This window comes from Liolophura sinensis, chromosome 2, assembly GCF_032854445.1.
Source record: "Liolophura sinensis isolate JHLJ2023 chromosome 2, CUHK_Ljap_v2, whole genome shotgun sequence".
Classification (NCBI taxonomy): Eukaryota; Metazoa; Mollusca; class Polyplacophora; order Chitonida; family Chitonidae; genus Liolophura; species Liolophura sinensis.
The window spans coordinates 26,646,898-26,673,313 of NC_088296.1; the positions used below are offsets into that span (position 1 = coordinate 26,646,898).

Consider the following 26,416-nt stretch of genomic DNA (forward strand, 5'->3'; position numbering starts at 1 on the left):
CATTTTACGCAAAAATTACTCATCAAATACATCTCCAGAACCTTAAATTTGCAGACACACAAAGTCACATGCTCCTTAACTTTTCATCTGTCGATCTATCGCAAGCAACAACAGCAATCACTTGTTTTTTCATCAATTTTTAAGACTGCATTGTCTCAAGACCCTTCGGTAATGCTCTCAAAGCCACCCACAGTGCTGTACTCAGTCTCAAAGCCACCCAATGTGCTGTACTCAGTCTCAAAGCCACCCAGTTTGCTGTACTCAGTCTCAAAGCCACCCACAGTGTTGTACTGAGTCTCAAAACCACCCAATGTGCTGTACTCAGTCTCAAAGCCATCCAGTGTGCTGTCCTCAGCCTCAAAGCCACCCACTGTGCTGTACTCAGTCTCAAAGCCACCCACTGTTCTGTACTCAGTCTCAAAGCCACCTACAGTGCTGTGCTCAGTCTCAAAGCCACCCACTGTGCTGTACTCAGTCTCAAAGCCACCCACTGTTCTGTACTCAGTCTCAAAGCCACCTACAGTGCTGTGCTCAGTCTCAAAGCCACCCACTGTGCTGTACTCAGTCTCAAAGCCACCCACTGTTCTGTACTCAGTCTCAAAGCCACCTACAGTGCTGTGCTCAGTCTCAAAGCAACCCACTGTGCTGTACTCAGTCTCAAAGCCACCTACAGTGCTGTGCTCAGTCTCAAAGCCACCCACTGTTCTGTACTCAGTCTCAAAGCCACCTACAGTGCTGTGCTCAGTCTCAAAGCAACCCACTGTGCTGTACTCAGTCTCAAAGCCACCCACTGTGCTGTACTCAGTCTCAACATATTGACAAGGGCAGGTAACCTATAACGGCCACATGCGCACGGACAAACCTGACGGCAGAGCAGTTTTGGACGGCCCTAAGGCAAATCACCATTCCACATGTAATCTGTAGAAGATTATCTCAAGTGTTCCAGTATACATCACCTATAACAGTCACATGGACACTGACAAACCTGATGTATGTGAAGAAACAGACAGTACAGACATTTACAAATCAGTATGAGAATGAGGTCAAAGGTCAAAGTGCAAGGGGGAAAATGTCATCTTCGAAACAGATCATGAGATAAACATTTTGTAATAACATATGTAACAAGTCTGAATATTATCATAACATCTGATTGATATTCATCACTAAGATGTAGCTGCTGAAAATCAAAGTTTCTGCTGAAAATCAAAGTTTCTGAGAACTTCAGGCTTTGATCAAGATTTGCTGGCTCTTCAGTATTTAGATGACACAGATGAGATTTTTGCCAGCTCTTCATTGTTTAGACGACACAGATGAGATTTTTGCCCTCAAGTATTTCCTCCTCGACTTTCTGGGAGGACGTCGAACTTTCAGCTTGTATGGAGAGAACAGCGCAGAGGAAGACCATCAAAGTACCCACAATGCAAAGGTAGAAGGCCCAGCCTGGTAAAAAAGACAAGGATTTCATTGGCAGACAAAGACAAGAACAACACAACAACCATACCATAAATACAAACACGGAAATTACGATAATGTCAAAATTTTTGGAGGCTCAGGAAAGAGACATCAGTCTCTTCAATTATTCCTCTGCTGGCCATGGTGCATGTTTAGTGGTTATAGGCCCTCATCTCTCAATTGTTAGGACAGATGAGGTGTGAGTTCAAACCCGACCTTCAGCAGGAAATTTGTAAACTTGCCTATTGTCACTGCTTGTGAAGCCTTGGTGATGACAAGCAACTGATGACACAAATCAAACTCTAAAGACATAACAGAATTGTCGCTGACTGGATGGTATGGGAGATAAAGGTAGGTAAAGTCCAATCTAAGGTTTTAAAAGCTGAATTTTAGGTGTGGCACATTTATTCAAGCATGACCAAGGGTGCAGGCTTTAACCCAGGAAACCCTATCTCCACTGTCAACCAATCAGCATCGACTAGGCATCCCTTTAAGATTTCTGCCTTACCTAAACTGCACTGATCAATGCCATACGCCGAGGCCTTGGGTCCACACAGATGCTGCAGCCTGTCCGATCCCCACCCAGCAGGGTACAACAACAACGCCAGGATGCAGAGTAGCCCTGCCAACACAGATGTCACATATATATATATATATATATATACAGTCCACTACAATAATAAGTGCTTTGATATTTGCTTTCACCATTGTCAAGTCTATTTTGTTGACAAGACTGTGAGCATGTTTGTACATGTGGTACTGTAATTCTTTAACCATTTCGCATGTTTGCAAGGTGGTTCATTCAAACATAGTCTGAAGGCCTTATCCTGTGTTGATGGATAAAATTATACTTTTTGAGAAGTTATCAAACTGGCCAATAGGACAAAGGTAGTTTTGTCTCCAAAATCAAATAAAAAATAGGCATAAATTGCAATCAAAGTTGCTCTTTCATGTATAAAAATGTTGAGGAATTAACATAAAAGGATCCAGGAATCTGAGCAGTGTCCTGTAGGAAATATCCACTGAACTCTGTCAAGAACCTGTAAAGCTGAACACAGTAAAGGCACATGTGGCATATGTGTGCTGGCACTGGAGGAAAGCCATGTTAAAGACACCAGACATGACACCTCACCCAGCCACATGTGGCATATGGGTGCTGCCACTGGAGGAAAAACATGTTAAAGACACCAGCCATGACACCTCACCCAGCCACATGTGGCATAGCCTACATGTCATGTGCATACCATGGAGGAAATGCACTGATACAGTATGTGGAGAGTTAGTGACCACAGCTTCATACATGTACATACATGTCAACAGCTTTGCCCAGCACAAATCCAACTGAATTGTTGCTATTATTTAAACATGGCCCAAATAACTACCTTTCACAGCTGTACATGTATGTCAGCCGGCCTCGTGCGTGCATGAGTCACCATTTAAAATGATGGACATTAAAGCGCCCAGAATTTATACACCGGTTCATACGTCACCATTCAAAGTGATGGACAACAAAGCGCCCAGAATTTATACACCAGTTCATACGTCACCATTCAAAGTAATGGACAACAAAGCGCCCGGAATTTATACACCGGTTCACATGTCACCATTCAAAGTGATGGACAACAAAGCGCCCGGAATTTATACACCGGTTCACATGTCACCATTCAAAGTGATGGACAACAAAGCGCCCGGAATTTATACACCGGTTCACATGTCACCATTCAAAGTGATGGACAACAAAGCGCCCGGAATTTATACACCAGTTCACACGTCACCATTCAAAGTGATGGACAATAAAGCTCCCAGAATTTATACACCGGTTCACATAACTTTTTCAATCCTTGAAATCACTATACAGAGAACATGTGTGACTCTGATATGCTGTATTTATTAAAAGGCATTAATTACAGCTAGGGGCCTCCATGGTTGATGTGGTAAGCATGCCAGCACGGAGCAATGATCCTGAAGCCTGCCACCAATGCGGTTGCTGTGGGTTCAAGTCCATCTCCTGCTGACTTTCTCTCAATCCAGAGGTTGTTAGCAGACTTTCCCACGTAAGGCCGTGGGTTTTGCCCAGGCTCTGCCCAATTTCCTTTCATCATAATGCTGGCAGCCATCGTATAAGTGAAATAGTCTTGAGTATAGTGTGAAACACCAATGAAATAAATACACAATTATAGCTATTTTATACAGAAAATTTGATGATTTTTTACCAAAACTGGTGTATCCCCTTTAATTATGTTGGAGAGAGATGTTAGGAATCGCTTTACGCAATCCCTCCCAGCTCAGTAACATGAACTACTAGTGACAGACTTGCCTGCCTATGTCATACGGATAGGGTACATGTGCCTTACTGAGTGTCTCTATTAATCATATCTAAAGCTCTATGCCTCACTCCCTACATACATGTACATAATTACTTTGACATGACTAATCAGTTACACTTTGTGCTATCATACTATACCCTATTTCTAATTTTGAGACACCTGCTCTGCTCATTTTAACCAATGTATATGTAACTCTAGCAGGAATAATGAGTTTCTTTTTTCCCACATGGTTAGACAATCTCATCAACAACATACTTGTATCTTTACTTTTCCAAAAGTCTGGTAAAGAAATGCAATATTCTACTTTCAACACTACTAATATCTGTCCCAAAATTTAAAAGAATTAGGGTAAACTGTGTATTATAAAATCGACACTGTAAAAATACTTTTCCCACACACGGACCGACACCAGAAAGACGGTTCAGCATGTCCATTGTATTTTACCAGTACTCACCAGCTATACTTTGTATCAAGCCTGACAATGTAAAAATACTTTTCCCACACACGGACCGACACCAGAAATACGGTTCAGCATGTCCATTGTATTTTACCAATACTCACCAGCTATACTTTGTATCAAGCCTGACACTGTAAAAATACTTTTCCCACACATGGACCGGACACAGAGACTGAATGTTGCCGTGACAACAGTGAATATCAACATGACACCAGCTGCGGCAAAGAACACCAGAGAGGCTTTCCAGTAGTTGGGGAAATCCTCAGGGTGCATATCAAAGCCCGTGACAAAAGACGCACAGTTGTCGTGGTAGATCCGCCCATATTTCTGCAGCTTGGTGCAGCGGTTAAACAGTCCAATCGTCGGCGTGAAGTACTCCTCATTTGTCGTGACTTCGTAAGGCGTTTCGTTCTTCAGACTCTCCAGTCCAAGCTTCTGTTGTCGCCCAATCAGCCACTTTGGTGTGATCACCGAGGCGATCATTGCCACTGCCGTTGCTATGGTGAGGAGGGTCCAAATGATAGATCTGGTCGTTATGACAACGTAACACATGATGCTGGATTTGTTTAGATATGAAATGAAAGGAGGATGTCTGTCATGTGAGGTCCAGATGGACAGCTATAGCTCTGTCATCAAACGCAAACTCCAATCATCCTCTGTGTAGAGAGATACCTGTTCAGGTAAAAAAAACAAAGAGTTAACTGTATGTACGTGAATAGACAGCTAGACATTCCAAAGAGTGTACACACCGAATATGTATAAAGTTTTCTGTGAATTTTATTTATTACAATGTATCTGACTACTGCTTCATGTTGTACCCATTATACCTTCAGTAAAGACATACTCTACCCATTATACCTTCAGTAAAGACATACTCTACCCATTATACCTTCAGTAAAGACGTACTCTACATACATGTACATGTTGGCCACATTTATATCATTTAAAAACACAGACATCAAAAGAAACGAGAAAAATAAAAATAAATATTTAACTGTGATATTCAGATTGAAATGAAAGTTAATTGTATCCTTAACTTCCTTGCTTCAACCATTTAAAATCTTCCCATTACTTAAATAAAGGGAGACGACTCATTCATGCATTTAATTGAATCGCACTGCTGAGCTATCTCCCTTGGCTCGGACTTCACAAAATATGGGACCACGAGACTTCCATAGGCAACTCATGCAGGCTATACCTACCTATACTACGAAAGCTTTGAAAGACTCTTAAAATTCTAAAAATCATCAAAATAACAATAAAAAAATGAACTGTCTTTCACTTTTGTCACATGTATATATATACAACATAAATTTAAGTTTAATAATAACCTTAGGACCCACTATCTGTCAAGGACAAAATTGTCACAATAACACAGATATTTATTTTGGAATTAAAGTTGACCCTGTGACACTGTTTACATTAGCTTCCTGTAGCCTCATCTCTGCTGTAAACAACCCATGGCTTTGTTTAAAGCTCCCCTGTCAGTTAGAAACCATATAGCTGGGTGAACCCTTGTCTGTTTAGAAATGTTTTCACTTTATGAAATAAACAGCCAGGCTTGAATCTTCAGCTCCCATGGGAAGGACATGGGTGGATTAACACAGGAAGGGGCCAGTACAATGGAGAATGTCAGGTCTAGCCACTGTACACACAGTCCAAAAGCCACAATATAGGCTGAGAGGAAATCTGAAACTTCATCACTCATTACACTCTGTACAATTTTTGACTGTTCAGAGATGAAATTGCAAAAATAATATACATACATGTACACCTACATGTCTACATGTACATAGACCTGCTGTGTATCTGCAGGAACCTGTCACAAATACGATTTCTATACATACATGTATTTACTTATTTGATTGCTTTTTGCTTTTTACCTACACTAAGAACATAGATATTTTTTCACTTATCGTGTGTAATGATGTGTTTGCAAAATGTATATGTATAGAGCTGCTGTACATGTACCTGACGAGACAAAAAGTGACATGTGATTGCTACATGTACATGTACACAGCTGCTGAACATACCTGATGAGACAAAACGTGATATGTGATTGCTACATGTACACATACCTGACAAGACAAAACGTGATATGTGATTGCTACATGTACATGTACACAGCTGCTGTACATACCTGACAAGACAAAACGTGATATGTGATTGCTACATGTACACATACCTGACGAGACAAAATGTGACATGTGATTGCTACATGTACACATACCTGACGAGACAAAACATGATATGTGATTGCTACATGTGCACATACCTGACGAGACAAAATGTGACATGTGATTGCTACATGTACACATACCTGATGAGACAAAACGTGATATGTGATTGCTACATGTGCACATACCTGACGAGACAAAACGTGATGTGATTGCTACATGTACATGTGTACACAGCTACTGTACATACCTGACGAGACAAAACGTGATATGTGATTGCTACATGTACACATACCTGACGAGACAAAACGTGACATGTGATTGCTACATGTACACATACCTGACGAGACAAAACGTGATATGTGATTGCTACATGTGCACATACCTGACGAGACAAAACGTGATATGTGATTGCTACATGTACATGTGTACACAGCTACTGTACATACCTGACGAGACAAAACGTGATATGTGATTGCTACATGTACACATACCTGACGAGACAAAACGTGACATGTGATTGTTATATGTACACATACCTGACGAGGCAAAAAGTGACGTGATTGCTACATGTGCACATACCTGACGAGACAAAAAGTGACATGTGATTGCTACATGTACACATACCTGACCAGACAAAAAGTGACGTGATTGCTCCATGTATATGTACATAAGATACCAACAAATAACAATATATACTCGTAGACCTACATAATGTACGTGTATTATAAAAATGTAGCACAATTTCCACAAACCTCATCACAACCTTACACCAAATTTTACATGTGTTACTTCTAAAGGTAATACATAATTCATTAAGAAAGCACTGGTAATACAGAAAAAAAACACTGAACAACTAAATGATGGCACCATTTTTCAAATTACGTATATCTGATCAGAAGGACTTTCCCAGACATTTTTGTTATGGTTTTATGCTTTGTTGGACATTTTCATTGTATAGTTCTATGGTCAATGAATGGCTGCAACTTGATTCATGATCGGCATGTTTTGTGAAAAATGAAAGAAACATTTTAGTTTTGAATTCTAAATATGTATAGCCATATATACATGTATATACACGCACATGTTCAATAACACTATCTACATTTTTCTAGCTATGTATTTCGTATAAACTGTGAAGTTTAGACTCAAGAGATTACATGTAAGTCTACCTACTGCGAGTCTGTAGACCAAAATATACCAGGTACATGTATTACACAGGAGCAACTGATCGGATGGCACCACAGAAGCAACTGATCAGATGACAACACAGGAGCAACTGATCAGATGACAACACAGGAGCAACTGATCAGATGACAACACAGGAGCAACTGATCAGATGACAACACAGGAGCAACTGATCAGATGACAACACAGGACAAATGTCACCAGTCGACATTTCCACTAATACTCCACCCTCTCTACACTCACACTTAAGTCTGGGCAAGCGCTAAGTGCCCCCTCGTTGAATAATAAAGTACAGAGATATCTGTACCCACTACACATATCCACAGTTACAAGTGTGTGTGGGTACAAGTGTGTGTGGTACAAGTACAGAGATATCTGTACCCACTACACGTAACCACGGTTACAAGTGTGTGGTGGTACGAGTACAGAGATATCTGTACCCACTACACGTATCCACAGTTACAAGTGTGTGTGGGTACAAGTACAGATATCTCTGTACGCACTACACGTATCCACAGTTACAAGTGTGTTTGGGTACAAGTACAGAGATATCTGTACCCACTACACGTATCCACAGTTACAAGTGTGTGTGGGTACAAGTGTGTTTGGGTACAAGTACAGATATCTCTGTACGCACTACATGTATCCACGGTTACAAGTGTGTGGTGGTACGAGTACAGAGATATCTGTACCCACTACACGTATCCACAGTTACAAGTGTGTGTGGGTACAAGTACAGAGATATCTGTACGCACTACACATATCCACGGTTACAAGTGTGTGGTGGTACGAGTACAGAGATATCTGTACCCACTACACATATCCACAGTTACAAGTGTGTGTGGGTACAAGTGTGTGTGGGTACAAGTACAGATATCTCTGTACGCACTACACGTATCCACAGTTACAAGTGTGTTTGGGTACAAGTACAGAGATATCTGTACCCACTACACATATCCACAGTTACAAGTGTGTGTGGGTACAAGTGTGTGTGGGTACAAGTACAGATATCTCTGTACGCACTACACGTAACCACGGTTACAAGTGTGTGGTGGTACGAGTACAGAGATATCTGTACCCACTACACGTATCCACAGTTACAAGTGTGTGTGGGTACAAGTACAGATATCTCTGTACGCACTACACGTATCCACAGTTACAAGTGTGTTTGGGTACAAGTACAGAGATATCTGTACCCACTACACATATCCACAGTTACAAGTGTGTGTGGGTACAAGTGTGTGTGGGTACAAGTACAGATATCTCTGTACGCACTACACGTATCCACAGTTACAAGTGTGTTTGGGTACAAGTACAGAGATATCTGTACCCACTACACATATCCACAGTTACAAGTGTGTGTGGGTACAAGTGTGTGTGGGTACAAGTACAGATATCTCTGTACGCACTACACATATCCACGGTTACAAGTGTGTGGTGGTACGAGTACAGAGATATCTGTACCCACTACACGTATCCACAGTTACAAGTGTGTGTGGGTACAAGTACAGAGATATCTGTACGCACTACACATATCCACAGTTACAAGTGTGTGTGGGTACGAGTACAGAGATATCTGTACCCACTACACGTATCCACAGTTACAAGTGTGTGTGGGTACAAGTACAGATATCTCTGTACGCACTACACGTATCCACAGTTACAAGTGTGTTTGGGTACAAGTACAGAGATATTTGTACCCACTACACGTATCCACAGTTACAAGTGTGTGTGGGTACAAGTGTGTTTGGGTACAAGTACAGATATCTCTGTACGCACTACACGTATCCACGGTTACAAGTGTGTGGTGGTACGAGTACAGAGATATCTGTACCCACTACACGTATCCACAGTTACAAGTGTGTGTGGGTACAAGTACAGATATCTCTGTACGCACTACACGTATCCACAGTTACAAGTGTGTTTGGGTACAAGTACAGAGATATCTGTACCCACTACACGTATCCACAGTTACAAGTGTGTGTGGGTACAAGTGTGTTTGGGTACAAGTACAGATATCTCTGTACGCACTACACGTATCCACGGTTACAAGTGTGTGGTGGTACGAGTACAGAGATATCTGTACCCACTACACGTATCCACAGTTACAAGTGTGTGTGGCTGCAAGTACAGAGATATCTGTACCCACTACACATATCCACAGTTACAAGTGTGTGTGGGTACAAGTGTGTGTGGGTACAAGTACAGAGATATCTGTACACACTACACATATCCACGGTTACAAGTGTGTTTGGGTACAAGTACAGAGATATCTGTACGCACTACACGTATCCACAGTTACAAGTGTGTGTGGGTACAAGTACAGATATCTCTGTACGCACTACACGTATCCACAGTTACAAGTGTGTTTGGGTACAAGTACAGAGATATCTGTACCCACTACACGCATCCACAGTTACAAGTGTGTGTGGGTACAAGTGTGTTTGGGTACGAGTGGATAAGAATTAACAAAAATGATTTCTTCTACATCTGGCCTGGAATTAATTTTGTTAATAGCAACCATAACAATTTGTTAATTAGGCACCCTAATACAAGGGTATTTATTTATTTATTTGATTGGTGTTTTATGCTGTACTCAACAAACACAAGGGTAATACAAGCACCCACTAATACACTCATGCATTGTCACTGCAGTGTTACAGTGGTACAAGCACCCACTGATACACCCATGCATTGTCACTACAGTGTTACAGTGGTACAAGCACCCACTGATACACCCATGCATTGTCACTACAGTGTTACAGTGGTACAAGCACCCACTGATACACCCATGCATTGTCACTGCAGTGTTACAGTGGTACAAGCACCCACTGATACACCCATGCATTGTCACTGCAGTGTTACAGTGGTACAAGCACCCACTGATACACCCATGCATTGTCACTGCAGTGTTACAGTGGTACAAGCACCCACTGATACACCCATCCATTGTCACTGCAGTGTTACAGTGGTACAAGCACCCACTGATACACCCATCCATTGTCACTGCAGTGTTAAAGTTTACCGCACACACGACATACATATACTCTATCTGCATGTACTTCTTGAGATCCAGTGGCCACTTCCCAAATGCTGGGAAGACCTGAGAAGTACAGTGTACCAGTCTTTTGTACAAAGTTTATATGGTACATTAGTAAACACATGATTGGTACATGTACATGTATGTTACAGCTATGTACAATAACATGTACTCTCTAAATGTAAACTTATTGATTTCAATTTATTTGACTGATGTTTTACGCTGTACTCAAGAATATTTCCCTTATACCACAGTGGCCAGCATTATTTTGAGAGGAAACCTGGAAGTGCCCGGAGGAAACCTATGACCATCCGCAGGTTTTGGCTGCTGAAAACGACAGCGTTTTTAAAGCACAATAAACATAAAAAGGAAAAACAAAATTTCATCACCAAGCAAATAAAAGTTGGTCCTTTTTTTTTGGAGGATCTGTTATTTTTGGCCCAACAAACATTTTTGATGACAACCTTATGCAAACATTTGCACATGCACTATCTACCTGTGCCTATATGTGCATCTGTACATACACTATCTACATGTGTCTATATGTACATACACTATCTACATGTGTCTACATGTACATCTGTACATACACTATCTACCTGTACATGTACATCTGTACATACACTATCTACACATGCCTACACATACATCTGTACATACACTATCTACCTGTGCCTACATGTGCATCTGTACATACACTATCTACCTGTGTCTACATGTACATCTGTTCATACACTATCTACCTGTACATGTACATCTGTACATACACTATCTACACATGCCTACATGTATATCTGTACATACACTATCTACACGTGCCTACACATACGTCTGTACATACACTATCTACATATGTCTATATGTACATACAATATCTACATGTGCCTACATGTACATCTGTACATACACTATCTACCTGTACGTGTACATCTGTACATACACTATCTACATGTGCCTACATGTACATCTGTACATACACTATCTACACGTGCTTACACATACCTCTGTACATACACTATCTACATGTGCCTACACATACATCTGTACATACACCATCTACATGTGTCTTTATGTACATCTGTTCATACACTATCTACCTGTACATGTACATCTGTACATACACTATCTACACGTGCCTACATGTACATCTGTACATACACTATCTACCTGTGCCTACATGTGCATCTGTACATACACTATCTACATGTGTCTATATCTACATCTGTACATACACTATCTACATGTCTATATGTACACCTGTACATACACTATCTACACGTGCCTACATGTACATCTGTACATACACTATCTACATGTGCCTACACATACCTCTGTACATACACTATCTACATGTGCCTACACACACATCTGTACATACACTATCTACATGTGTCTACATGTACATCTATACATACACTATCTACATGTGTCTACATGTACATCTGTTCTTACACTATCTACCGGTACATGTACATCTGTACATACACTATCTACACGTGCCTACATGTACATCTGTTCTTACACTATCTACCTGTACATGTACATCTGTACATACACTATCTACACGTGCCTACATGTACATCTGTACATACACTATCTACACATGCCTACACATATCTCTGTACATACACTATCTACATGTGCCTACAAATACATCTGTACATACACTATCTACCTGTGCCTACATGTGCATCTGTACATACACTATCTACCTGTGCCTACATGTGCATCTGTACATACACTATCTACATGTGTCTACACGTACATCTATACATACACTATCTACCTGTGCCTACATGTGCATCTGTACATACACTATCTACATGAGCCTACACACACATCTGTACATACACTATCTACATGTGTCTACACGTACATCTATACATTCACTATCTACATATGTCTACATGTACAGTGCATACGTTTACATCTACACAATGAGAAACATTTATAATATAGGCTAATACTACCTCAGTTCCTCAACAGTTTCACTTATAAAAGAGCAACTTTTAGTGCAATTTATACACATTTTAAATGTGATTTTGGAGAGAAAAACCACACTGGTTGGATTGGCCAAATTCAGAACTTCACGCTATGATTATCACAGTACCAGCTGTTCATCTACAATTTGCATGTGACTGACAATGTCTGTACAAAAAAAAATAGTTCATTAATCAAAAATTATGATTTAATCATAGCTAATTAGCTAGCACCAGATTATACCACAGAACAGGAAGTGTTAATTTTCATACAATGGTAATTCCAATCACTGCTAAGTTGATGTGGAGGATTAGCTCTGTACACAAAGCCTATGCTGATAATGGTGAGAGATTAGCTCTGTACACAAGGCCCGTGTTCATCACATACATACAAAGGCCTATCAACCCACATCCACTACAGCAGGAAATACTTCATAACAATCAACTGTAGGTTATAATTTCCTGTCTATGTAAGTACACATGCACAAAGGCGTTGTTCAGAAATGTACACTACAGACCTGCAGAAATCAAACATACCAGTGGGATGACTGAAGTATGTACATGCAAACATACTGAAACTTTTATTTAAAGTTCACAATGTTCCCACAATGAGTCATTTCTTGCTTTATTATCAATGTGTTCACAATAACATGGTCTAGGGGGAGATTACTATACAGTCCTAGCTCTCACATGAGGGGATTGAGTGTGAAAGGCTAACACACCCTTGACACTATGGGTGGGTAACACACCCTGGACACACTGGGTGGCTAACACACCCTGGACACACTGGGTGGCTAACACACCCTGGGCACACTGGGTGGCTAACACACCCTGGACACAATGGGTGGGTAACACACCCTTGACACACTGGGTGGGTAACACACCCTGGACACACTGGGTAAGTAACACACGCTGGACACACTGGGTGGGAAACACACCCTGGACACACTGGGTGGGTAACACACCCTGGACACACTGGGTGGGTAACACCCTGGACACAATGGGTGGGTAACACACCCTGGACACACTGGGTGGGTAACACACCCTGGACACACTGGGTGGCTAACACACCCTGGACACACTGGGTGGCTAACACACCCTGGACACACTGGATGGCTAACACACCCTGAAAGCACTGGGTGAGTAACACACCCTAAAAAAACTGCCTGGATGTGCAGACATGCACTGTGTGTACCAGACATGCACTGTGTACCAGACATGCACTGTGTGTACCAGACATGCACTGTGTGTACCAGACATGCACTGTGTGTACCAGACATGCACTGTGTGTACCAGGCATGCACTGTGTGTACCAGACATGCACTGTGTGTACCAGACATGCACTGTGTGTACCAGACATGCACTGTGTGTACCAGGCATGCACTGTGTGTACCAGACATGCACTGTGTGTACCAGACATGCACTGTGTGTACCAGACATGCACTGTGTTTACCAGACATGCACTGTGTGTACCAGACATGCACTGTGTGTACCAGACATGCACTGTGTGTACCAGACATGCACTGTGTGTACCAGACATGCACAGTCTGTCAATGAACATGAACATGTACTTGTATAATTATATTTGTAATTTGTATTTTTTGAAATTATTTTCTACATTGAATTTATTTATTTACTTAATACCTGCATTTTTTTTTATCAGAATGAAGAAAAATAATTATGCAGTAAAATGTGAGGTACATCTGCATTCCAAATTTCCGTTCTCTATACACTTCTGGTATACACATACTGTCTGCATGTTCATGGATTTCAGAAAGCCCTGTCAAATTTCCCTGTCCTCTATACACTTCTGGTATACACATACTGTCTGCATGCCCACGGATTTCAGAAAACCCTGTCAAATTTCCGTTCTCTATACACTTCTGGTATACACATACTGTCTGCATGCCTATAGATTTCAGAAAACCCTGTCAAATTTCCGTTCTCTATACACTTCTGGTATACACATACTGTCTGCATGTTCATGGATTTCAGAAAACCCTGCCAAATTTCCCTGTCCTCTATACACTTCTGGTATACACATACTGTCTGCATGCCCATGGATTTCAGAAAACCCTGTCAAATTTCCGTTCTCTATACACTTCTAGTATACACATACTGTCTGCATGCCCATGGATTTCAGAAAACCCTGAAAAATTTCCCTGTCCTCTATACACTTCTGGTATACACATACTGTCTGCATGCCCATGGATTTCAGAAAACCCTGTCAAATTTCCCTGTCCTCTATACACTTCTGTTATACACATACTGTCTGCATGCCCACGGATTTCAGAAAACGCTGCCAAATTTCTCTGTTCTCTATACACTTCTGGTATACACATACTGTCTGCATGCCCATGGATTTCAGAAAACGCTGCCAAATTTCCCTGTTCTCTATACACTTCTGGTATACACATACTGTCTGCATGCCCACGGATTTCAGAAAACCCTGCCAAATTTCTCTGTTCTCTATACACTTCTGGTATACACATACTGTCTGCATGCCCACGGATTTCAGAAAACCCTGTCAAATTTCTCTGTCCTCTATACACCTCTGGTATACACATACTGTCTGCATGCCCACGGATTTCAGAAAACCCTGCCAAATTTCTCTGTTCTCTATACACCTCTGGTATACACATACTGTCTGTATGCCTATAGATTTCAGAAAACCCTGCCAAATTTCTCTGTTCTCTATACACTTCTGGTATACACATACTGTCTGCATGCCCACGGATTTCAGAAAACCCTGCCAAATTTCTCTGTTCTCTATACACTTCTGGTATACACATACTGTCTGCATGCCCACGGATTTCAGAAAACCCTGCCAAATTTCCCTGTCCTCTATACACCTCTGGTATACACATACTGTCTGTATGTTCATAGATTTCAGAAAACCCTGCCAAACTTCTCTGTCCTCTATACACTTCTGGTATACACATACTGTCTGCATGCCTATAGATTTCAGAAAACGCTGCCAAATTTCTCTGTCCTATATACACTTCTGGTATCCACATACTGTCTGCATGCCCACGGATTTCAGAAAACCCTGTCAAATTTCCGTTCTCTATACAATTCTGGTATACACATACTGTCTGCATGTTCATGGATTTCAGAAAACGCTGCCAAATTTCCCCGTCCTCTACACACTTCTGGTATACACATACTGTCTGTATGTTCATGGATTTCAGAAAACGCTGCCAAATTTCCCCGTCCTCTACACACTTCTGGTATACACATACTGTCTGTATGTTCATAGATTTCAGAAAACCCTGCCAAATTTCCCCGTCCTCTACACACTTCTGGTATACACATACTGTCTGTAGGTTCATAGATTTCAGAAAACCCTGTCAAATTTCTCTGTCCTCTACACACTTTTGGTATACACATACTGTCTGCATGTTCATGGATTTCAGAAAACGCTGCCAAATTTCCCTGTCCTCTATACACTTCTGGTATACACATACTGTCTGTATGCCCATGGATTTCAGAAAACCCTGTCAAATTTCCGTCCTCTACACACTTCTGGTATACACATACTGTCTGTATGTTCATAGATTTCAGAAAACCCTGCCAAATTTCCCTGTCCTCTATACACTTCTGGTATACACATACTGTCTGCATGCCTATAGATTTCAGAAAACGCTGCCAAATTTCCCTGTCCTCTATACACTTCTGGTATACACATACTGTCTACATGCCTATAGATTTCAGAAAGCCCTGCCAAATTTCCGTTCTCTATACACTTCTGGTATACACATACTGTCTGCATGCCCAAGGATTTCAGAAAACCCTGTCAAATTTCCCTGTCCTCTATACACCTCTGGTATACACATACTGTCTGCATGCCCATGGATTTCAGAAAACCCTGCCAAACTTCTCTGTCCTCTATACACTTCTGGTATACACATACTGTCTGCATGCCCATAGATTTCAGAAAACCCTGTCAAATTTGCGTTCTCTATACACTTCTGGTATACATATACTGTCTGCATGCCCACGGATTTCAGAAAACCCTGCCAAACTTCTCTGTCCTCTATACACTTCTGGTATACACATACTGTCTGCATGCCCACGGATTTCAGAAAACCCTGCCAAACTTCTCTGTCCTCTATACACTTCTGGTATACACATACTGTCTGCATGCCCATAGATTTCAGAAAACCCTGTCAAATTTCCGTTCTCTATACACTTCTGGTATACACATACTGTCTGCATGCCCATGGATTTCAGAAAACCCTGCCAAATTTCTCTGTCCTCTATACACTTCTGGTATACACATACTGTCTGCATGCCCACGGATTTCAGAAAACCCTGCCAAACTTCTCTGTCCTCTATACACTTCTGGTATACACATACTGTCTGCATGCCCATAGATTTCAGAAAACCCTGTCAAATTTCCGTTCTCTATACACTTCTGGTATACACATACTGTCTGCATGCCCATGGATTTCAGAAAACCCTGCCAAACTTCTCTGTCCTCTATACACTTCTGGTATACACATACTGTCTGCATGCCCATAGATTTCAGAAAACCCTGTCAAATTTCCGTTCTCTATACACTTCTGGTATACACATACTGTCTGCATGCCCATAGATTTCAGAAAACCCTGTCAAATTTCCGTTCTCTATACACTTCTGGTATACACATACTGTCTGCATGCCCATAGATTTCAGAAAACCCTGTCAAATTTCCGTTCTCTATACACTGCGGGTATACACATACTGTCTGCATGCCTATATATTTCAGAAAACCCTGCCAAACTTCTCTGTCATGTATACACTTCTGGTATACACATTCTGTCTGCATGCCTATATATTTCAGAAAACCCTGCCAAACTTCTCTGTCATGTATACACTTCTGGTATACACATACTCACATACTGTCCGCATGCTGTAAACTCTGATAACATCATTACTTAACTAAGATGAATTGTAAGTACAGCTTTATAGAGTACCAGCTAGGCCATGTGACAGCACAACAGCTGTACATGTATGTACATGTACATCACATGTATGGTTGTAGGTCAGGACTGGAGGACTGGCAGATCACTCTTAAGTTCACCCCTCAACAACCCTGAAGTCACCTACATCTCTAGGTTACAAGCATCTTGTTTTAGAATCTCCTGGAGAAATAAACAAGCCATCATCATGATCAAGTCAGGGCTCTATGAGAACATTGTCAACAACTGCTCCTGCTGAGAATGGTGGGGAAAGAAGTCACCATATGGACCCTGTGCTAGCTATCGCCATGGAAACTGGTGGTTACTGCCCCCATCTTCATCACCCACAACAAAAAACCCCATCAACAGTGGCTCTGTATTCTAAACACATTCAAGATGGTGTTTCATGGGACCTGACCTGTGAAAACACTAGATGATTCACGGCCTTACAACCCTGTGAACACAAATGGAATGCTCCATCATAAACATTAGGGAGAGTCTAAGGAAAGGGCTGTGAAATTTGCCATGGTGATGGATCAGTCCATTTGAATAGCAATGGGTCCACACCCATATCCAGTGCTCTGTCCCAGATCTTGATTTCCATTAACTCAGTTTCAACTGTTGTACATGAAGTCTGATATATTGGTGCAGCATGTGGCTGCTATTCCTACCCAGCCCTCTGTTTACATTTGACATGCTAAAATACTTCCATCCATACATGTCGCATTCCTCAATAGGGCTTTTTTTATCCAAAATATTTTTCTTTTCTTCCATCAGCCTTCATATTTTTTTTTGTTGGTCAACTGAATACTTGTTTGTTTTACACTACTGCTTTCAGATTCAAGAAACCTGAGTATATGTACATTAATTTTTTCCTTAGCTTTAACGTTTTACAAACACTTTTTTTTTCCACACACCAAATTTCTCAGCATTGAATTTCGAACTGAAAGTGTCAACAACACATCAGGATTAGAAAAAAAAATAGCTCCTCAGAAAAAGCAGGGGCCTCAGAAAGCATCTGCTCTACATGTAAACTAAATCAGGAACTGCTGGAAAACCTCATTCTAAGATTTTACAGAGTAAGTCCCATTTGGAGTCTAGAAGCTAAAACATGACCTTTAATTTCACATCTGGCTTACATGCAGTTATACATTTTGTCAGATTCTATCGCTCAATCCCCACCGGCAGTGCATGGGACAGTCTGCAGTAACCTGTGGATGGTCATGGGATGATAAGCAAAATATTCTTAAGTATGGCGTAAAACATCCATCAAATAATAAAACAATAATCTATTGATCTCAAAAAGGTTTGTGTTTTGAGGTTTCTGTGGACGACCAATGTAGGATTATGCCCTGCAAGGATGTCAAACTGACTTAACCGATGGCCATATTACAAAAAATGTCATAAATACTAATTTGCTGTCATTTCATTTAAAATGCATTTTCCACAGGACATATACCAATCTGAAAATGATCTTGTCATCCTTCACAAAATGTTTACATACACGAATACATGGAAATCAAGGCCCTGGATCACTAAGTGACCATTCTGCTTGACAATGTACATGTAAATTCTGCTTGACTGTACATGTAAGTTCTGCTTGACTTATATATGTAAGTTCTGCTTGACTATGTACATGTAAGTTCTGCTTGACTATGTACATGTAAGTTCTGCTTGACTATGTACATGTAAATTCTGCTTGACGATGTACATGTAAATTCTGCTTGACGATGTACATGTAAATTCTGCTTGACGATGTACATGTACATGTAAATTCTGGGTAAGTCATTGCAAAAGACATCTCAGTTGAAATAACAGAAAGGAATAGACCAAATTTAACGACCAAAATATTAACTTAAGTATATAAAGATCACTTCATCATCTCGCGCCCAGTGTCTTGATAAAGGTAGTACAGGCTGCTTAAACCTGTTTTAAATAAAATCTACTCAATCCCTTTGCAAACTGGCTCTACTACATGCACAATTACGTGTATAAACACACATACAGTAAATCCCACCCATAGTCACCACGATATGGCGGAAATATTGCCCAGGTGTTGTTAGGCCACAAGTCCATTCACTCATCCTAGCCCTCGCAATACCTGTATATACAGGTACAGGTAGGTACATACGATCTTGTGGGCCCTGCACCCCTCGATCTTGTGGGCCCTACACCCCTCGATCTTGTGGGCCCTACACCCCTCGATCTTGTGGGCCCTGCACCCCTTGATCTTGTGGGCCCTGGACCCCTCGATCTTGTGGGCCCTGCACCCCTTGATCTTGTAGGCCCTGCACCCCTTGATCTTGTGGGCCCTACACCTCTGTGTACCACATACCATATATGTACACATGTACTATTCTGTACAAAGAAAGGGTACAGGTTAGCATAATACACACTGTTTTGTGTATACCTGTTGAGATATATGTCAGATATTGCAGACAAATTTAGACTATCCCCTCCATGTTGTAGCCCCTACAACCCTGTGTACCACATACCATGTATGTACATAGTGTATGTACTTTTCTGTACAGTACCCACATGGCTACCAGCCTTTCTTATCTACAGGTAATCAGTTATTTCACCTGAAGTTTGGCCTGTAATATGCACTTTCAGGAGGCCTTGAAATGATACCTTTGATGCAAACACTTTTAAATTTTTGATAAGAAATTAACCAACTGCAGAAAATCCTTCAGGTGGTCCTACATACAGTGGATAACTCAAATCAGAATCAAGCAGAATGTGTCACTGGACACATGCTAAACTTGAGGGGAATTACTGTACCTACTGTAGATGTGTGTGTACAGCATTCCAGCATAGCTGTATGCATGTATGTGTCACTGGACACATGCTAAACTTGAGGGGAATTACTGTACCTACTGTAGATGTGTGCGTACAGCATTCCAGCATAGCTGTATGCATGTATGTATCACTGGACACATGCTAAACTTGAGAATTACTGTACCTACTGTAGATGTGTGTGTACAGCATTCCAGCATAGCTGTATGCATGTATGTGTCACTGGACACATGCTAAACTTGAGAATTACTGTACCTACTGTAGATGTGTGTGTACAGCATTCCAGCATAGCTGTAGAGCATTCCAGCATAGCTGTAGAGCATTCCAGCATAGCTGTATGCATGTATGTGTCACTGGACACATGCTAAACTTGAGGGGAATTACTGTACCTACTGTAGTTGTGTGTGTACAGCATTCCAGCATAGCTGTATGCATGTATGTGTCACTGGACACATGCTCAACTTGAGGGGAATTACTGTACCTACTGTAGTTGTATACGTACAGCATTCCAGCATAGCTGTATGCATGTATGTGTCACTGGACACATGCTCAACTTGAGGGGAATTACTGTACCTACTGTAGTTGTATGCATACAGCATTCCAGCATAGCTGTACAGCATTCCAGCATAGCTGTATGCATGTATGTGTCACTGGACACATGCTAAACTTGAGGGGAATTACTGTACCTACTGTAGTTGTGTGCGTACAGCATTCCAGCATAGCTGTATGCATGTATGCGTCACTGGACACATGCTTTACTTGAGGGGAATTACTGTACCTACTGTAGTTGTATGCGTACAGCATTCCAGCATAGCTGTATGCATGTATGTGTCACTGGACACATGCTCAACTTGAGGGGAATTACTGTACCTACTGTAGTTGTATGCGTACAGCATTCCAGCATAGCTGTACAGCATTCCAGCATAGCTGTATGCATGTATGTGTCACTGGACACATGCTAAACTTGAGGGGAATTACTGTACCTACTGTAGTTGTATGCGTACAGCATTCCAGCATAGCTGTACAGCATTGCAGCATAGCTGTATGCATGTATGTGTCACTGGACACATGCTAAACTTGAGGGGAATTACTGTACCTACTGTAGTTGTGTGCGTACAGCATTCCGGCAAAGCTGTATGCATGTATGTGTCACTGGACACATGCTCAACTTGAGAATTACTGTACCTACTGTAGATGTGTGTGTACAGCATTCCAGCATAGCTGTATGCATGTACGTGTCACTGGACAAATGCTAAACTTGAGAATTACTGTACCTACTGTAGATGTGTGTGTACAGCATTCCAGCATAGCTGTACAGCATTCCAGCATAGCTGTACAGCATTCCAGCATAGCTGTATGCATGTATGTGTCACTGGACACATGCTCAACTTGAGGGGAATTACTGTAGTTGTATACGTACAGCATTCCAGCATCGCTGTATGCATGTATGTGTCACTGGACACATGCTCAACTTGAGGGGAATTACTGTACCTACTGTAGTTGTATGCGTACAGCATTCCAGCATAGCTGTACAGCATTCCAGCATAGCTGTATGCATGTATGTGTCACTGGACACATGCTAAACTTGAGGGGAATTACTGTACCTACTGTAGTTGTGTGCGTACAGCATTCCAGCATAGCTGTATGCATGTATGTGTCACTGGACACATGCTTTACTTGAGGGGAATTACTGTACCTACTGTAGTTGTATGCGTACAGCATTCCAGCATAGCTGTATGCATGTATGTGTCACTGGACACATGCTCAACTCGAGGGGAATTACTGTACCTACTGTAGTTGTATGCGTACAGCATTCCAGCATAGATGTACAGCATTCCAGCATAGCTGTATGCATGTATGTGTCACTGGACACATGCTCAACTTGAGGGGAATTACTGTACCTACTGTAGTTGTATGCGTACACCATTCCAGCATAGCTGTACAGCATTGCAGCATAGCTGTATGCATGTATGTGTCACTGGACACATGCTAAACTTGAGGGGAATTACTGTACCTACTGTAGTTGTGTGCGTACAGCATTCCGGCATAGCTGTATGCATGTATGTGTCACTGGACACATGCTCAACTTGAGGGGAATTACTGTAGCTACAGTAGTTGTGTGTGTACAGCATTCCAGCATAGCTGTATGCATGTATGTCTCACTGGACACATGCTAAACTTGAGGGGGAATTACTGTACCTACTGTAGGTGTGTGTGTACAGCATTCCAGCATAGCTGTATGCATGTATGTGTCACTGGACACATGCTCAACTTGAGGGGAATTACTGTAGCTACAGTAGTTGTGTGTGTACAGCATTCCAGCATAGCTGTATGCATGTATGTCTCACTGGACACATGCTAAACTTGAGGGGGAATTACTGTACCTACTGTAGTTGTGTGTGTACAGCATTCCAGCATAGCCATATGCATGTATGTGTCACTGGACACATGCTCAACTTGAGGGGAATTACTGTACCTACTGTAGTTGTGTGTGTACAGCATTCCAGCATAGCTGTATGCATGTATGTGTCATTGGACACATGCTCAACTTGAGGGGAATTACTGTAGCTACAGTAGTTGTGTGTGTACAGCATTCCAGCATAGCTGTATGCATGTATGTCTCACTGGACACATGCTAAACTTGAGGGGGAATTACTGTACCTACTGTAGTTGTGTGTGTAGAGCATTCCAGCATAGCTGTATGCATGTATGTGTCACTGGACACATGCTAAACTTGAGGGGAATTACTGTAACTACTGTAGTTGTGTGTGTACAGCATTCCAGCATAGCTGTATGCATGTATGTGTCACTGGACACATGCTAAACTTGAGGGGAATTACTGTAGCTACTGTAGTTGTGTGTGTACAGCATTCCAGCATAGCTGTATGCATGTATGTGTCACTGGACACATGCTAAACTTGAGGGGGAATTACTGTAGCTACTGTAGTTGTGTGGGTACAGCATTCCAGCATAGCTGTACAGCATTCCAGCATAGCTGTATGCATGTATGTGTCACAGGGCACATGCTCAACTTGAGGGCAATTACTGTAGCTACTGTAGTTGTGTGTGTACAGCATTCCAGCATAGCTGTATGCATGTATGTGTCACTGGACACATGCTCAACTTGAGGGCAATTACTGTACCTACTATAGTTGTGTGCGTACAGCATTCCAGCATAGCTGTACAGCATTCCAGCACACATATAACTGTATGCATGTACATGTACATGTATATGCATCACGATATTTGCAATTACCATTGTCCTTTGTACATTTATTTTTATTCTGAAAGAAAAACCGGTTCAAGCGCAAATTTTCAAGAAAACCTGTCAATAATAAAATCATACAAGTTGAGATATAACACTGTTTTAGTCAAGCTTTTCCCTGCAAATTACAGTCAAAAGACCAGTGACAAGCTGGCATGGAGATAGGCTCCAGATGCTGAAGGACTGCATGCTGCCACAGGAGTTATCACTGTGATGTTTTATCAGTTACCACAGGGGGCTCCAGAGGGCGGTACTTATCTTGTCAGGTCAAATGACAGGTTGACCTTAAACATGTCAGAGGCTAAAGAGGAGGGGTCACACTTTGTGGGCCAGGCACTGTGGGGCACACTCTGTGGGGCAGACACTTATTGCCTGATTATATCCAGAACAATTCTAATACTACACTTACAGTTTTTAAACACACATATATTTTCAAAATTTCACACTTTTATTCCTGTGTACATGTACATGAAGGAAACTGTCAGAAAAAATTGGGAAGGAAAGTTTAGAATGGGAGAGTCGAGGACGAGCTAAACAGAAGGTCCAAATGACAGTAGAATGCATCATTTTTTTCCTTGACGTTGCCGTGGGCGTGTACTTCAGGTATGTTGTATGACCACACCCACAGCGATAATTGTGATGTAATAAAGGAGAGAAATGATTTTTCAGCTCTGGGCCCTCTTGATACAGGCCAGAAGGAGTTTTAGGAGTTCCCCATTTGCTCCAAATCAACAATGACTGGGTGGAGTAAGAATTGCCTGGGTGGAGTAAAAGGTGGTTGGGTGGCGCAAGAATTGCCTGGGTGGAGTAAAAGGTGGTTGGGTGGCGCAAGAATTGCCTGGGTGGAGTAAAATGTGGTTGGGTGGCGCAAGAATTGCCTGGGTGGAGTAAAATGTGGTTGGGTGGCTGTAACATGTGATGTAGCTGCTCACTCGCTATTGTGTACACACTAACAATGTACAAGGCTATGTACGAGTTGTTAAGGTTCCCAGTAAAATCTTGAATAACAAGCTGAACGTGACTCGTCCTGTTACATCTCTGCAATGGCACAAAGACTCTCATACAAGTGCTACAGTGGCGCAAGAATTGCCTGGGTGGAGTAAAATGTGGTTGGGTGGCGCAAGAATTGCCTGGGTGGAGTAAAATGCGGTTGGGTGGTGCAAGAATTGCCTGGGTGGAGTAAAATGTGGTTGGGTGGCGCAAGAATTGCCTGGGTGGAGTAAAATGTGGTTGGGTGGCACAAGAATTGGTGGAATAACTACATGAGCTGAACTGAATTTTAAACATGATAAAATATGTCACGGGCTTCAATAAAAATGTGGACGTAGAAAAAAAAAAAGGAAAAAAGGGGAAAAAAAAACCATCCCTATTATAAACCATGTCAATTTATAACCAATCTGACAAATTACACCTGAACATTCTTTTCTTTCTTGAAAACGTTGTAAATTTACTCCCACAGAAAAACATCAAGTTGAAAGTTAATATTAACAAACTATTACCAGTACTTAACTTGAACGTACATACCTGTTGGTTTAGCTAGAAAAGTGCAGAGAGCCCATATATACATGTATATAAGCCATGCATTACCAATCTTGGGATAAAAAAAGAAAGAAAGGCAACGACAATGCTATGATGATACATGTGGTATAAAACATGATTCGAGGAATACTGTATACGTCATCACGTGGAACTTATTTAGACGGTACAATGTATACTCTCAATAAAACAAAGTCAGAGAAAATGTTAAAACCTGCAGATATTGGCTACATCCACATTTGTGATGGTTAAACGTAGCAGATATTGGCTACAATCACATCAGTGATGGTTAAACGTAGCAGATATTGCCTACAACCACATTAGTGATGGTTAAATGTAGCACATATCGGCTACAACCACATTAGTGATGGTTAGATGTAGAAGTACAGATTGTTTCATCAGCTACTGTATGTACTGGAAAATCACCTAAAACTGTATGTACTGGAAAGAGTGAGTGAGTGAGTGAAAGTTTTAACGTCGCCTTCAACAATATTTCAGTTTTATCGTGACAATAAAACGTCAAGTTGTCGATCTACTACAGATAAGTCATTTACTAGTCAGTCACAAAAGGACATCAGAAGTCACATAACAAACACAGACGGTAGTTTAAAATCACAGCTTTCCTGCCATACCAATGGTAAAGAGAAAATCAAAAATAGTATCACTTTCTACAGAATTGAAAAGTTCTGCAAGATAGCTCACGTGAAAAAAGGAATCTCGTGCAGGAGCAAAGTCGCCACAGTCAAGCGATATGTGCTTAACTGTGAACGGTTGATTACAAGCAAAACAATGAGGTGCATCTTCTCCTTTCAACAAATACCCATGTGTAGCACGTGTGTGGCCGATACAACACCTCCTCAAAATGCAAGAGCGGAGACGATGCCGTGAAAGGGAAGGTGCTGGACCAGCAAACTGACGAATATCATGCAGTTTGTTGGTTGTCTGGTCATCCCATTGAGTCTGGAACAAGCGCTTGATATAGGAGCAAATAAGTGAACGCAAGTCGGAATATGGAACGTCAGTTTGAGTAGTAATGGAATGCCTTCGCGGCTTCATCTGCACCAGTATTCCCAGGGATACCCATGTGCCCGGGCACCCAACAAAAAACAATGATAAAGTATGTACTGGAAAATCACCTAAAGCTGTATGTAATGGAAAATCGCCTAAAGCTGTATGTACTGGAAAATCACCTAAAGCTGTATGTAATGGAAAATCGCCTAAAGCTGTATGTACTGGAAAATCACCTAAAGCTGTAT

The 26,416-nt window shown here is 41.4% G+C and overlaps 1 protein-coding gene across 2 annotated transcripts in view; it reads right to left on the minus strand.

Annotated features, from left to right (window-relative positions):
- Nucleotides 1–809: 809 nt before the first annotated feature.
- The window catches only part of LOC135462667 (LHFPL tetraspan subfamily member 2a protein-like), a 33,779-nt gene continuing 8,172 nt past the window's right edge, over nt 810–26,416 (minus strand). For both annotated transcript variants that reach the window (XM_064739892.1, XM_064739893.1), the window contains exons 2-4: nt 4,341–4,908; nt 1,961–2,074; nt 810–1,440 (exon numbers count right to left, since the gene is read on the minus strand). In XM_064739892.1, the coding sequence (XP_064595962.1) occupies nt 1,298–1,440; nt 1,961–2,074; nt 4,341–4,788 (705 nt within the window). In that variant the 5' untranslated portion in view covers nt 4,789–4,908 and the 3' untranslated portion in view covers nt 810–1,297. The remainder of the gene's footprint in view (nt 1,441–1,960; nt 2,075–4,340; nt 4,909–26,416) is intronic.